This window comes from Cebus imitator, unplaced genomic scaffold (genome assembly GCF_001604975.1).
Source record: "Cebus imitator isolate Cc_AM_T3 unplaced genomic scaffold, Cebus_imitator-1.0 Scaffold688, whole genome shotgun sequence".
Classification (NCBI taxonomy): Eukaryota; Metazoa; Chordata; class Mammalia; order Primates; family Cebidae; genus Cebus; species Cebus imitator.
Window position 1 is genome coordinate 481,715 of NW_016108003.1, and position 13,218 is coordinate 494,932.

General features: G+C 36.0%; 1 protein-coding gene across 2 annotated transcripts in view; it reads right to left on the bottom strand.

Moving 5' to 3' along the window:
* Positions 1–13,218, bottom strand: part of LOC108296171 (focadhesin) — a 233,412-nt gene that overhangs the window by 36,889 nt on the left and 183,305 nt on the right. For both annotated transcript variants that reach the window (XM_017518577.2, XM_037734927.1), the window contains exons 25-31: positions 12,055–12,202; positions 10,054–10,173; positions 8,476–8,598; positions 8,008–8,085; positions 7,272–7,343; positions 5,859–5,961; positions 3,919–3,999 (exon numbers count right to left, since the gene is read on the bottom strand). In XM_017518577.2, the coding sequence (XP_017374066.1) occupies positions 3,919–3,999; positions 5,859–5,961; positions 7,272–7,343; positions 8,008–8,085; positions 8,476–8,598; positions 10,054–10,173; positions 12,055–12,202 (725 nt within the window). The remainder of the gene's footprint in view (positions 1–3,918; positions 4,000–5,858; positions 5,962–7,271; positions 7,344–8,007; positions 8,086–8,475; positions 8,599–10,053; positions 10,174–12,054; positions 12,203–13,218) is intronic.

Consider the following 13,218-nt stretch of genomic DNA (forward strand, 5'->3'; position numbering starts at 1 on the left):
AGGCAGAAAGTTTGAAGTTGCAGTAAGCCATGATTGTGCTTCTGCACTTCACTCTGGGTGACAGAGACCTTGTTTTAAAAATAATTATTATTATATTATTGTTATGGTAATATACAAAAACAGAGGAAGTTTATAATACTAAGTTTAAAAACACAAAGTATACGTACATGTACTTGGAAATGCATAAAAACTGTGTCCACAAAAGCAACAAATTAAGTAATATCAGGAAATGATAAGAGCTGTACAGTCATGGAATAATTGGTGACATTTTTTTCTTCCAAACATTTTCATGAGGTTTACAACAACAACAAAAAAGGAATCAAACACGCCAAAAACATATCCTATTGACAAGTGTCCAGAAAACGATGCAACAGGATTATTTTCTTATTTCCTCAAGACTTCTTTTGGAAGATATGAGTGCTAATACGTTCATTTACATGTAAAGTTATTAATTGTAAAATAAGACAATAAAATAATATACATTGTATGGACCAATATAAGACACACACACACATATAGAAGGACATTATGAAGGACATATCTATAGTGGTTATCTCCAAATGGTGACATGAGAAAGGACTGTCTTACTTTCTTCTTTAAACATTTTTAACTTAGTGTTATATACTCACTTCTAATAATATTTTTTAAAAGAGTTGTACAGGTAAACTATTTCTGAATTAAAATACTCAAAAATCACACATAATCTTAGCAATCAACTCCATGACTGCACTGGAAATAGGACAGCTTTCTCTTATCATTTATTCTATATTCAGAATTCACTAAGTCTGTTCCTTTGGCTTATTTCCTTCTCAACAATTACCTCTCATGCTAATAGTCCAAAAATGACTGATGGAGCATATGCCTACCTATACTTTGTATACAAGCCCAATACTTACACACTGACCAATGAATCCATATCAAGAAAGAAAGCCATTCATAATAACTATTACATGGACTTAAATATACTTTGCTCAGTTAATACTTCTTACTGTGACCTTTTAAAGCCTAATAGGAAAATACAAGCTTAGAAAGGGTTAGTCACATTCCCCAGCAATATAATAACAAAAATAATCCTATTATATACAAATGTCTAGTATTAGCATTAGAAAGAATCACTTTTATTAAGTACTGTAAATATGTTTCTAATGTTTTATAAAAGAAGTGGATAAAATCTTGCTGAGATCTGAACAGCATATGATCTTGAGAAAATCAGAAATCAGACAAAAGAATTAATGAGTACAAAAGAAGCAAAATATTAAGAGTCAAAAATCAGAAGTTCTTTAGGGGAAAAAAATCCACGTTAGGAGGAAATAAAGGATGAGCAAAGATTTTAAGCCTAGGATAGTCAAGAAATGTTCACAAAAATAGATAATAATGATGACAAAAGATTAAGGAACAATATATCTGATAGAAGAATTCCAGAGCTATCAGAGAAGAAAGGAGAATGTCACATGGTGCAGCAAACAAGCAAAACAAAACCCAGTTATATTCAAAACCATGAACTGAATCATTTAAAAACTGAAGGAATTTCATCTATTTAGTATGGTTTCAAAATGTGGGTCTGCATTAAAGAATGGGTGCTATGAACATCTTACATGTTCTATCACGAGTACTAAACTGAGTATCCTGATTGAGAAAGCTGTAAACATTAGAAAACAGATTAACAGATTCACTATCTCAGATCTGATTGGCTAAATTTGAGACCATGATGCCCAATCTCACCCTGGCACAAGTGTGGATTGGGGATGGGCTGTCACATTTCTTTCCTCTAGTGAGTTATCAAAGTTAAAAGTAGCATGCAGAAGCAACGAAATCATGCCATTCCTAAAATTTTCTGCCTATGCAAAGCATTATTTTTATTTTCTAAAACCATTTATTCTGCAAAAGAGTTCACCAAAGTTGCCATCCTTCCTATCAGCAGCCCCACCAGGCTCTGATGAGTGACATCCAGACATTTAAACTCAAAAGCTGTTTCAGAAGGGAGTTATTAAAATTCAAATGAGCTGGGTATATTGAAGAAGAAAACACTCGTTTGCATGCACACCTCCGCATTTGGCCATCCCATTTAGCCCCATAGAGCAGGGTCTGGTTTTGTTTTTGTAAATGGGCTTTGGAGGCGGAGGTCAGCCTCCCACGGCCCCCACTCCTCTGGGGTCATCATTAGTAATGTGTAAGGCTGAATAGATTTTCCTCTGAATCTAGTCAGCAAACCTGTCAAGATGACAGCCCTCTCCCACAACCTGAAAATGCCAAAAATCTGACTGGTAATATGGCATTCTTAATACTTCATTTATTTGTTTTAAAATAGCCTTCAGCAAGACTGCACGTAACAACACTGATTCCAGTTCCACTTGATATTTCAGCCTTATAGCAGAACATTTCCTGTTGTACCATGACTACGGAATCATAAAAATGTTACATTCAACCAAAAATTTCCCATAAGATTCAGAGAAAATTCATTTCTGCCAAGAAATATGGATCTGGGGAGCCAGACTCACAATTTAATCACTGGAAAAGAAAAAGAGTCTATCTTTCATTTGACCTTAAGAGTTTTTACTTTTATTTCTCATGAAAATATCTCACATCATTTTGAAATTTCATATCAATCAGTAACCTAACAAAAAATATAGCAGAAATATACACATATCCCTAGCATTAGTTTGGCCATAGAAATTTTAGATGCTTAGTAAGAATTTCTTTCTAACAAAGACATCTCTACTATAATATTTAAGTAGATTTAATTTATGGCAACATAAACAATGAACTAACTGTACATTATGTGTAATATATAATCTGCTTATATATAAATATGTCATGTACAACAATCACATAACCATATGTCAATTTTTACTGAGGATAAGTAAATCATGCTCATTCAGGATCCTGGAATAATAGCACAAATTCTAGAAATTAACATAATATTTGTCTCCAGGCTATGAAAATATTCATAATCTGGAAGCTCCAGGGATTACTGTACCCAGTGTGAAATCAGACAACACAGCTTTAACTTCCCTTCCAAAGGTAAGATTCTTCCATGACGCTCACGAATCAAACTGCCACTTACAGATTTTTTTCCAGTTTTGTTTAAATTTTTTTTTTCTTTCTAAATTTGGGATGGTCTTACTGTAATACAGGCACTGATTTTGCCCAGACTGACCTAACCAAAGAAGACTGACCTAGCCAAGGAAGAATAAAATTAGAAAACCCATCAATGAAAGAATATCACATTAATGAAGTTAATTCTTGAGCCATGCATGTTCAGTTCGAATCCATTTTTTCCTCATAGCCCTGAAAATTATATGTGTATTATTAAGGAGCATTGATTCCATAAGTTACATGGCATTGTTCTGGCTCCAGTTAAAAACAAAACACACTCAATCTCTGTCTTCAAGTTGCTTGTACTCTAATGGGGGTGGCAGCAATACAAAATCACAAAGGCTCAAGTGTCTGCAAAGAAAAAGAATACAAACTAAAAATAGGGACTAGAGGCAGTGATTTCGATAACACAGAGTAATCATAAAAGATGCAGGGGTAAGATCTACTTGCAAGATAGATCCTGGGATAGAAACTGCACCCAGGTGTGTTTTCTCTTCCTAGATCACATGCAGTTGAAACTGATAGGAAAAGTAATCTGTGCTTATAACTTTTGAAGTGGCCAAATGGAAAATTAAGATTTGCACAGAGCCACCCATCATCAGAGACAGTGATTCAAAGAAACCACACAATGTGTATATTTATGTACTAACTATTGTAGCTAGCTGCTGGTCTTCTCTATTGCAAAAATGGCTTAACAGAAGAAAATATTCACCCCTTTAGATTTGTATTGCTTAATTCTACAGAGGCATGCTTAGGGTATACAAATTTACTTGTAACAGCATGGAGAAAGAATGATAATGTTCAAGAACTGTGCTCACTTGCCTTTTTTTCCTCCTGTAATGAAGAAGCCAATGGCTGCTCCAATAAAACTGCTTTCAGGCAAATAGCTATAGTCAGTAGGAACTGTGGAGACAGAAAATGATCAAATTAACCAGTGAACTTGGCAGGACTAATGAAGGAAAGATAATGATCTCATGCTGCCATATCAACCTAGAGACAAAGCGGAGATGTTTATGCCATTAATCTCGGCACAATACTTTGTGGCTGCAACTAATTTTATTAGAGTAAGTGACTGGCCTTGAAGTAATCACTTAAGCTATGCAAGCAAATCTAAAATGGTGGCAAACTTAGGAAAGGCTGGAAAAAAAAAAACATCACAGAGGATGAACACTTGATTGAAATGGTTAAAAAAATCCTTTCCACATTGTCACATCAATGAGCCCCAATCCAGTGACCTCCTCAGGGTCAGCAAGGAGTCTGCTGAGCTTGGCTGAAACCACTGTAGTAGGTACCACTTCGGGACATGCTGAATCAGATATATGAACCATAGAAATTCAACAACTAGTATTAACAGCACCAGTCCCTTACCTAAGGCAGAGACCTCTAAGTGACCAATTTGTGCAAATAACCAGATGTGGTTGCTGACCCGGAATGGTGAAGCAGTCACATTTATGCTAGTTGAGTCCTGAGTGTCTCCTAAATTCTTGTCTTTCCAGTCTCCCATAATTGTTTCATGAGATGGTTTTTACTGCAAGAAATGACTCAATTGGAAAATTCCATCAGTAACAAGTAGCCGTACTTTTCCAGATACACAATCATTTTGTTCATAAGAACCTGGGTATAAGATGATTCACTAGTACCTGATTTGAATATATGTGGGGCAGACCAAGTACCCCATAATATGGCAATTAAAAGCCTACATAAAAAAGTAAAAGCCTGACATAAATATCCTATCTTACCAGTACACTGTGAGATCCCTGCCCTTCAAAACTAGTATTACCCAGGGCTTCCAGTGTGACTAAGTTTTCTTCCTTTTTCCATTTTAATATAGTAACTTTTAGCTGCCTAAAAAGTTCACTACATCGGGAAGGCTGTGGACCAATGTCCTATTTCTATAGCTACAGAATGACTGAAGAAAACCACGTTTATGGTAATGCCATCTCTAGACTACTTGTCAGTGGGTAACTGAAACTAAGTTTTAATAAGGAATCACTGATACCTAAACCTCTCTGGCCTGGGTCCACAATAGCCAGTGGGCCAAAATTCTATATAGAACAAGGAGTAAATGTATTAATAGTCATTCCTTCCCTAGAAAATCTCCAAGTACAAATGTAAATTAAGCATGTGGGGACTGTAAATATTTTTTACTGCTTTTACCAAAAAGCTGTAAATAGAAAAGGCCTTGTTATATTAAGACCTAGAATTTCAATTCCAAGGCTAAGAAGGTACATACCTCTAAATATACTTACCCCATTATTTTTTCAAAATCAGAGGCCAGAAAAACTCCAGCCATATATGAAGAGACTTTTAATGAAACACGAATACTATACAAACCACCATTACATCTAGTAAAATAAGTTTGTTCCAAGCTAAAAGGGCCTAGTTCCCAGTCTAGATTTGTTACCAAATTAACTCTGTATGTAACTCATGCAGTATTTCTGAGCCATGAGTTCTTCATTTGTGAAATATAGGAGACTGAATGTCTCAACTGTTCTCTAAGGGAGGCAGAGAGAAGACATAAAAAGAGCATGAACTTTGGAGGCCGAGAGATCTGAGTTCAAACCACATATCCACCATGTACTGCCACATGACCCCGGTAAGTCAGGAAGCTTTCCATACCCCATTTTCCTCTGATATAAAATAGAGATGGTAGTGCCCATTACTTAGGGTTGTTGTGAAGATTAATGCTCTTAACGAAGTACAGAGTGCTGGGTCATCAATCCCTCCCTTCTAGCTCCAGTGTTTTGTGACTTTAATCTTACCAGAGGTTCTACTTTGACTTGAGGACAGAGTAGATAGATGAAGATGTCCAAGAAGCCAGATTGCATTTGACTGGAGACCAATCACCCCAGAGACACTGATGACCTACAAATAAAAAGGTAATGGTTCAATGATGGGATAGGATCCAAGTTCTATTCAATGAAAGGTCACTCACAGAAAGTCACCAGTCATTTAGGAGGTGGTGGCTTGGCTGGCAAGGAGCGGTCCTATGACAAGATGAAATATTATGTGTCTAGTACACTATACCTGGGTCATAGAGATACTCAACAATATCTGCTGAATGAATGAATAATTCAGTCAATCATTTAATCATGGCAGAAAGTACTAGTGGTTTTCTCAGGTTTTACTGAGTCAGACTAGTCTCAAAAAAATTTTTCAAAAAAATGGCAAAAAAAAAAAAAAAAATCCAAACAGTAGAAAAGGGGTGATACTTAAGATGAAAATACCTCTAAGAATGGAAGGAGATACATTCTGTTCTCTTTTGTAAATTGTGCTCTACTGCTGCTTAATCATTCATAAGGATTTTTAAAATAATGCTTTTCATTTACAGATTTTTATCCCACGTTATGGCAACTTAAATTTCAGTAGAATTCTTTTTTTGAGTATATTTCTATTCATACATGAAAAAGAGAGTTTTGTCTGTTCAGAGATTTATGTTTACTTTTAAAAGCCTGAATTACTAAAACTCCTCTGTGTGGTAAGTATTATCATCAGCTACATTTTACAAGAATGAAAACAAGGATGCTAAATGAAAAGAATAAAATATAAAGTTCTATGTATAGTAAGAATACTATGTAAACAAAAGAATGCTTGAAAAGAAGTATGATCAAACATCAGTAACAGTTGAGGACCATTGGTGATATTTTTTTCAGCTTCCTTTGTTATGTGCTTTCAAATTTTATGCAACAAATATAATCTTTTTTTAAATAAAAATCTTAAAAGATAAAAGCATTTCTTGGCAGATTAATATGTCTATGCTTTAGTCAAGGATACCAATGACAATCATATGCCCATATAATTTTATCAGTGACATCTGAATTAGTGTCTCTTGACCTTTCTACCAAGATCTGCTGTGCCCTTTGATCATCTTCTATTTTTCCTTATCTTCAGTGCCTAACATTCCTTTCAAAATCAGGCTTTAATTTTTAAGAAAAACCAATGCCAACTTAAGTTTACTAAAAACTTCCCCGCTTTCTTTTCTCCCCCCAGAGGTGGTGCATGTTTGTCAGTGAACGCAGGTCCATACATCACTCCCAAATGCCTCTTGAACTCAGCGGAAATAACCAGAGACTTTCCCATTTTCCAGGTAGAACATGTTGTATCATGAAATACCAAAAAAGACAACAAAGGGGGATATGTTTGCCCACCCAAGGATTTTAAATTCATTTTCTCACCTGAGTTAAGGTTCTAATGACTTCATTAAGTCTGCTTTGAAAATGAGAGGTCTGGATGTCTTCTGATTTCAGCTGAAAGAAGAAGAAATACCCGTCCCACCCATCCCCATAAAAACATAGAGTTATATTTTCAGTGCATGAGCTATCCATTTTCTAAGCTATAAAATAGTTTATCATTATGTCCTTATATTTCAAATATATGAGCTATGAGTTCCTCAAAGGCCCATGCTTTATCTATCACTGATTTCCTGGTACCTGTTCACTATGGTGTGTAAGCAATCACTCAATAAACTTCTATTGTATAAAAAAGGAGCTCCTTTAGAATTACTTATAAAGTTACACATATATATGTCCACTGTGAAAATATTTGGAAGTTAAAGAATAATTACATAGATATACATCAGATACTACAGATACAAAATGGAGTTTCTTGCAAATAACTTTTGCAATTTCTTATCATTCAATCATCTTTTCTCAGGCAAGGACATTTGTGGAGAGCACCTAAGTTGGCCAGGTTGAATCTCTAACAAACCAAATAAAACAAAGAACAAATCTCTAGAGAAAGAATCCTTGTTTAAGAGCAATTATTCATACGGCAAGGCATTAAAAGCCTGGTATAACTATTACCATGAGCATATATCCTTCTGTCCTTAGCATACTGAGACACTGGCTATTCTTCTCCTGCTGTGGCTATGTACACATTTAGATGTCTTCTCCTACATGATTGTTTCTTTACCTGCATTACATCGCCTTCAGAGCCTACCAAGGCCACCATGCCATGAAGAGCGGCCAGACAAAGCATTGTGGGAGAGCCCTGAAAACAAAGCATCAGAATATGTCAAGAGGGAATCAGTCCTTGGGTTTAGATTCTGTAAAACTTATTATGACACAGAGAAATAAATGGTCGAAATGGGACTAAACTTTAAATTTGTCAGATCATGGAGAGATTCTTGCTTTTATTTTTCAAAAACCAAAATGTTGTCTTAAAATTAAAACACAGGCAAAATAGCCAATTCAAAAAATTACAATGGTTGGCAGAATGCATTATTTATAAGGGATTAAAAATACATGGTCTCTTGCATTTAAAATTGCCTATTCTTTTACAATTAAGATATATATCTCAGCAACTCCTATAAATGATCCAATAAAGTAGTTCTTTTTCCATTATAAAAATATGAAATAACATACAACAGGTGACCTCTACCTCTGTTAGAACAATTCTGATCCAGGCAGGGAGTAGTTTGCTGCCTAAGTCTTCAGCTTTTCCATGTCCACACACAGACAATCCATGAACTATGTTTCCTAATGCCAGGGCAAAACCTGAAGTCTGATATAAATTAAATAAAAATGGGGTGAGAAAAAGAAAAACAAAGACACAGATTTGGAATGTTTGTAAACAGCAACATAAACACTTTTAGGACTCACTTTCCTAGTGACAAGTTATATCTGTCATTTGAAAAATCAGAGATTTAGTTTTTGTTTTTTGTTTTTTAATCTAGACTGATTTGCATCATAAACTACAGGGTCTAATTCCAAGGAATTCAACTTCAGTGAGTAATTTATTTTAGGAAAGTAATACTGCACTATTGAGGAGCTTAGCTCAAACAATCCAAAGAGGTTAGGGTGAAAATACCAAGGTAGACCACAGAAGGTCAATCAACTCAAGCAAAAAGAAAACATTCCATAATAAGCACAGTATATGAAAACTTCTCCATTTCAACTTTTCAAAAAGTTTTCAGAACTTACTCTCAATGTAAGTGAGCAGGTATATAACTATAAAACAGTAAAAATAATATTACAAGCTTAAACCAATGAATTCTGTAATAACCCATTATCATCGATATTAAGACACTAGAGAAACCTTAAAGAAATCCACATGGAGAAATTCTATAGCATGTGTAATCAGATTAAAAATTTTTTTCAGGTTTTTAAATTGCAGCAACGTACACATAAAATTTATCATCTTAACTGTGAATACCAGTTCAGTGGCATTAACTACACTCATACTGCTGTGTAACCATTACCACCAACCATCTCCAGAATCTTTACCTTGAAAAACTGAAAATCTTTACCCACTAAGCATAACTCCCCATTCCTCCCTTCCTATAGGCCCAGGCAACCACCATTCTACATTCTGTCCCTATGCTTCTGACTACTCTACATACCTCATGTAAGTAAAGGCACACAGCATTTGCCTTTTGTTATTGGTTTATTTCTTAGCATAATGCCTTCAAGGTTCATCCACGTACTAGTACATGTCAGAACTTTCTTCTTATTTAAGATTGAGTACTATTTCAGAGGGAACATTTTAGAATTATTTAATTTAGTTGACAGGTACTTAAATTTTCCTATACCAATGTGGTCATGAGTAGAGATTTTCTGCCTTGAATTTTCTGAAATTTGACTTTATCACAGTCTTCTATGTATTCTTATCTTTACAAATTTGTGTTTCTAGCCTTACATAACTCTTATATTCCCTGGCCACATATTTTATGATCTTATAACTATGAGCAATAGTTGGAGAGAGAGAAAAGCCTATCAATACTCTCTCTTTAAAAAAAAAAAAGAAAAGAAATGTCCACAGAATGAGACAGGGGGATAAGGAGAGAAAAAGACATCTGTGACTGTTGGCTACAGCTGTAAGAGAAGAGAATAGTTATAAGTTCCTCAGTTCTAGACATGAAAAATATCCCATTATACTGTAATTCAGAGTAAGTCAAAAGTAGAACTTAGCAGCAGCATGAGATACACAGAGGGAAATAATCAGGGCACACATCCCAACCTGCTGGCTGTTCTCCGCTAACATTCGAAGCTTGTTCATAACATCCTCAGCCTCTGGAGCTTCAATAATTCCAGCACTGAACGCTGAGGTACATACACAGCTAAGTGTGTAGGCAAGGACCTGAGAAGAAAATATACCAGAAAAATGTGTTTTGGGGGGGGGAATAAAAGAACATGGTTTAGTTGACAAGACAGTCTGTCAGACTTCCCACTAGAGTAACAATTGGATTCAAATACATTCGCCATGGATTGGGCACTGTTTTATTGCCTAACTTACCTTGTAATATTTCATAACAATATCATGATAGGTATGATTATTCCTACTTTATAGACAAAAATTTTGAAGCTCAATTGCATGTAGCTAGCAAGTGACAGAGGAGGGATTCAAACCCAGGTCTTCAGACTCATAATCATAAATTTCCTCACCAAATTATGCCAGAGCACAGCACCTATCAACAGCAGAAATAAATAGATTGTCATCACCAGTGGGTGCTGCTAACGAATTGCCATGCTTTCCCATCCAAGGCCAAACAGGAGAGGGAATTCAAACAAGTGAAACACTGCTCCATTAAGATTCCCTAGGAGAGGTAGTGGAGCACAACTGGAACAGGAATATGGATTCTGGAGTAAGATGAATTGTATAAAATAGGAATACTAACACTTGCCTCATAGAACTAGTGTGGGAACTTAGCATGTTGATGAATGAATGAATAAAATATGAGTAAAAAAGAATGGTAGGAGTGGAGACAAGATTTGGGAATATATCCCAAATTTACCATTTACTAGCTAAGTAACTTTGGCCAAGTCACCCAATCTATCTGAGTCTCAATTTTTGCACATCAAATTTAATCATACCCACTCTGCTACCTCATATATTTGTGATAAAAAACCTCTCTTATAAGAATGCTGTAAGACAAAGTAGAAAAATTCAACTTCTAGCACTGGTTGATACAGCATGAAAAATGTAAGTGGTTTCTAAGGTAGAAATTGAACAATAAAACATCAGAGGGGAGAAAAAAGCTGCATAAGGCCTTATAAATCAAAACATCACAGATGCATCAGCTATGAAAATGTTGCTTTCTTGTATCATCAATTTGCTCCTTGGTTGCAAGATTTTCTCCTTTGGCTTAAAAAAATGCACTTTTAAATCACACTTTACACTGCTTTAAAAATGGAAATGTAGTGTGTGTCTTAGAACAAAACTTCATTCCTCTGTGCCCAAAGAAATTCACCAATTCAACAAGTCCTATTGCTGAAAGCAGAGGAGCTGAGCAGGGAAACACAGCAGCCATTATGTACTCATCAATAGCTCATGGGCAGGCTAGGATAAAATAGAATCTGTTTTAATGAGACAGAGAATCAGGCCAGGCCACGAGGTCATACCCTGCTCCTCTCAAAGAGTACAAGCAGTCCAGCTTCACCTGGACAAAACAGAGACGGGCATGACACATGCCTGACATGTTCCATCTAAAAACATGGTTAACACACATGAACTGGGTCACATGAACTCCAATTCTGCATATTTTTGCACGATAACAGAAAAAAATTTTTCATTAAGTATGGTAAAGAAATTTTCCTCAATAATATTTTATGCTCGTTGACATTTTAAAAAATCAAATGTCTTTTGATCAGCAGTTTCTGAGGCTTATTCCCAGCCATTTCTGAAAGTTACATTTGGCTTGAGCACAATTCTAAAAATCTCTATTTAACCTTCTTCCAGAAATTGAGCTCTTCTTAGAAAGTGCCTTCTAGTGATGCTGAGTTAGGTTTTAGTATTCACTAAAGAATCGTATCTTATATGACACATTTAAGTCTAAGTTGATTTAAACTGCCACACAATTTGAACATCTTATGATTTAATACTGGTTGTTTGTCACTCAGATTTTCTCTTTGAGGAATAATTTATTTTATAGGGTTATCAAAATATGAGAAGTCCAAAGTAAGTGGCAAGAAGACAAAAAAAGAGAACAGAGGGGAAAGAAATGTAACCTCCATCTCCTACCTCCTGAAACGTTCTGCTCTGGCTCCCACTGTCATCTAAGTACGCAGACAGCTTCCGAAGCGATGCTGCCACATGAACGCGGGACTGCATTTGGCTGCTGTGGCTCATGAGGGACAGAACAAGTCCAACTCCCAACATACAGCCCGTGCTTGGATACCAAAAAAGACGAGGTGTTAGGATCATAAGAAATCCACATGATTGCCCCTCACTTACCATGGGAGTTTACAGTGCTCTCACACCTGAGGTGAGATGGCCGGATTCAAATTCTGCTGCCTAATAGATAGTGTGCCCCATCGTCCATGACAAGTTCACCCACCTCTCCCCTCAAAACGAAAACCTAACATCAAAACAGGTATCTGTGACTGGTGCCAGTGCTGTGTACCCCTTGATAAAAACAAAAGCAGGAAATAGGCTGACTTAAACTTTATGGGTGAGAAGAGGCATAAACCAGCTCTATTTGTGCCCTTACAGAAATGCTGTTGGTTTCCCTGTACTGCCCCTACCCGCATGTTGAGTATACGGTGATCAACTGCGTAATGAGAGAAAAGACTAAAATTCAGGATATGCGCTGAGGACATCTGACTAATAGCAGAGAATATAAATGCAAGGCATGATTATGAGGTACTGCTAAGTGTTTCATGTTTCCTAGTCAACTTCAACAAGTGGAATTTCTTTCCTAAAGAAATGGTGTATTTGTGCACAATGACATTAATCCTTCTCTCCCCTCTGATCTCACAGAATACCACTGGGTCAGAAGAGAAAATGGACAAATGAAAGGCTTGTCAAAAGTTACCCCATGTGACAATTCAATTGAAATCTAGGGCTTTGTGCCCCAATTCTCCTGAATGAATACATATCCATTTAAAGAAAATAATTGTTCTCTCAGAAAACTTCAAGATAGTATGGTAAGATAATGCAGCTTATGGAAATGCTTTACTTTTTTTTTTTTTTTTAAATAAAGCTTTTGTCGTTGTTTTTTAAATGGAGAAAATGCAGGATTGTTCCGAAATCACCCTTTCTGGCTTGCCTTGCCTCTCATCATCATATCTGCTGCTGAAGAAGGCATTCCAGGGCATTTCTTCAATAATGCATCTCAATGCCCACATGTTAGGTCATTTTGCTCTTAAAGGGCACCTATTTCCTTGGTCAGTGTAAAAAAATTTG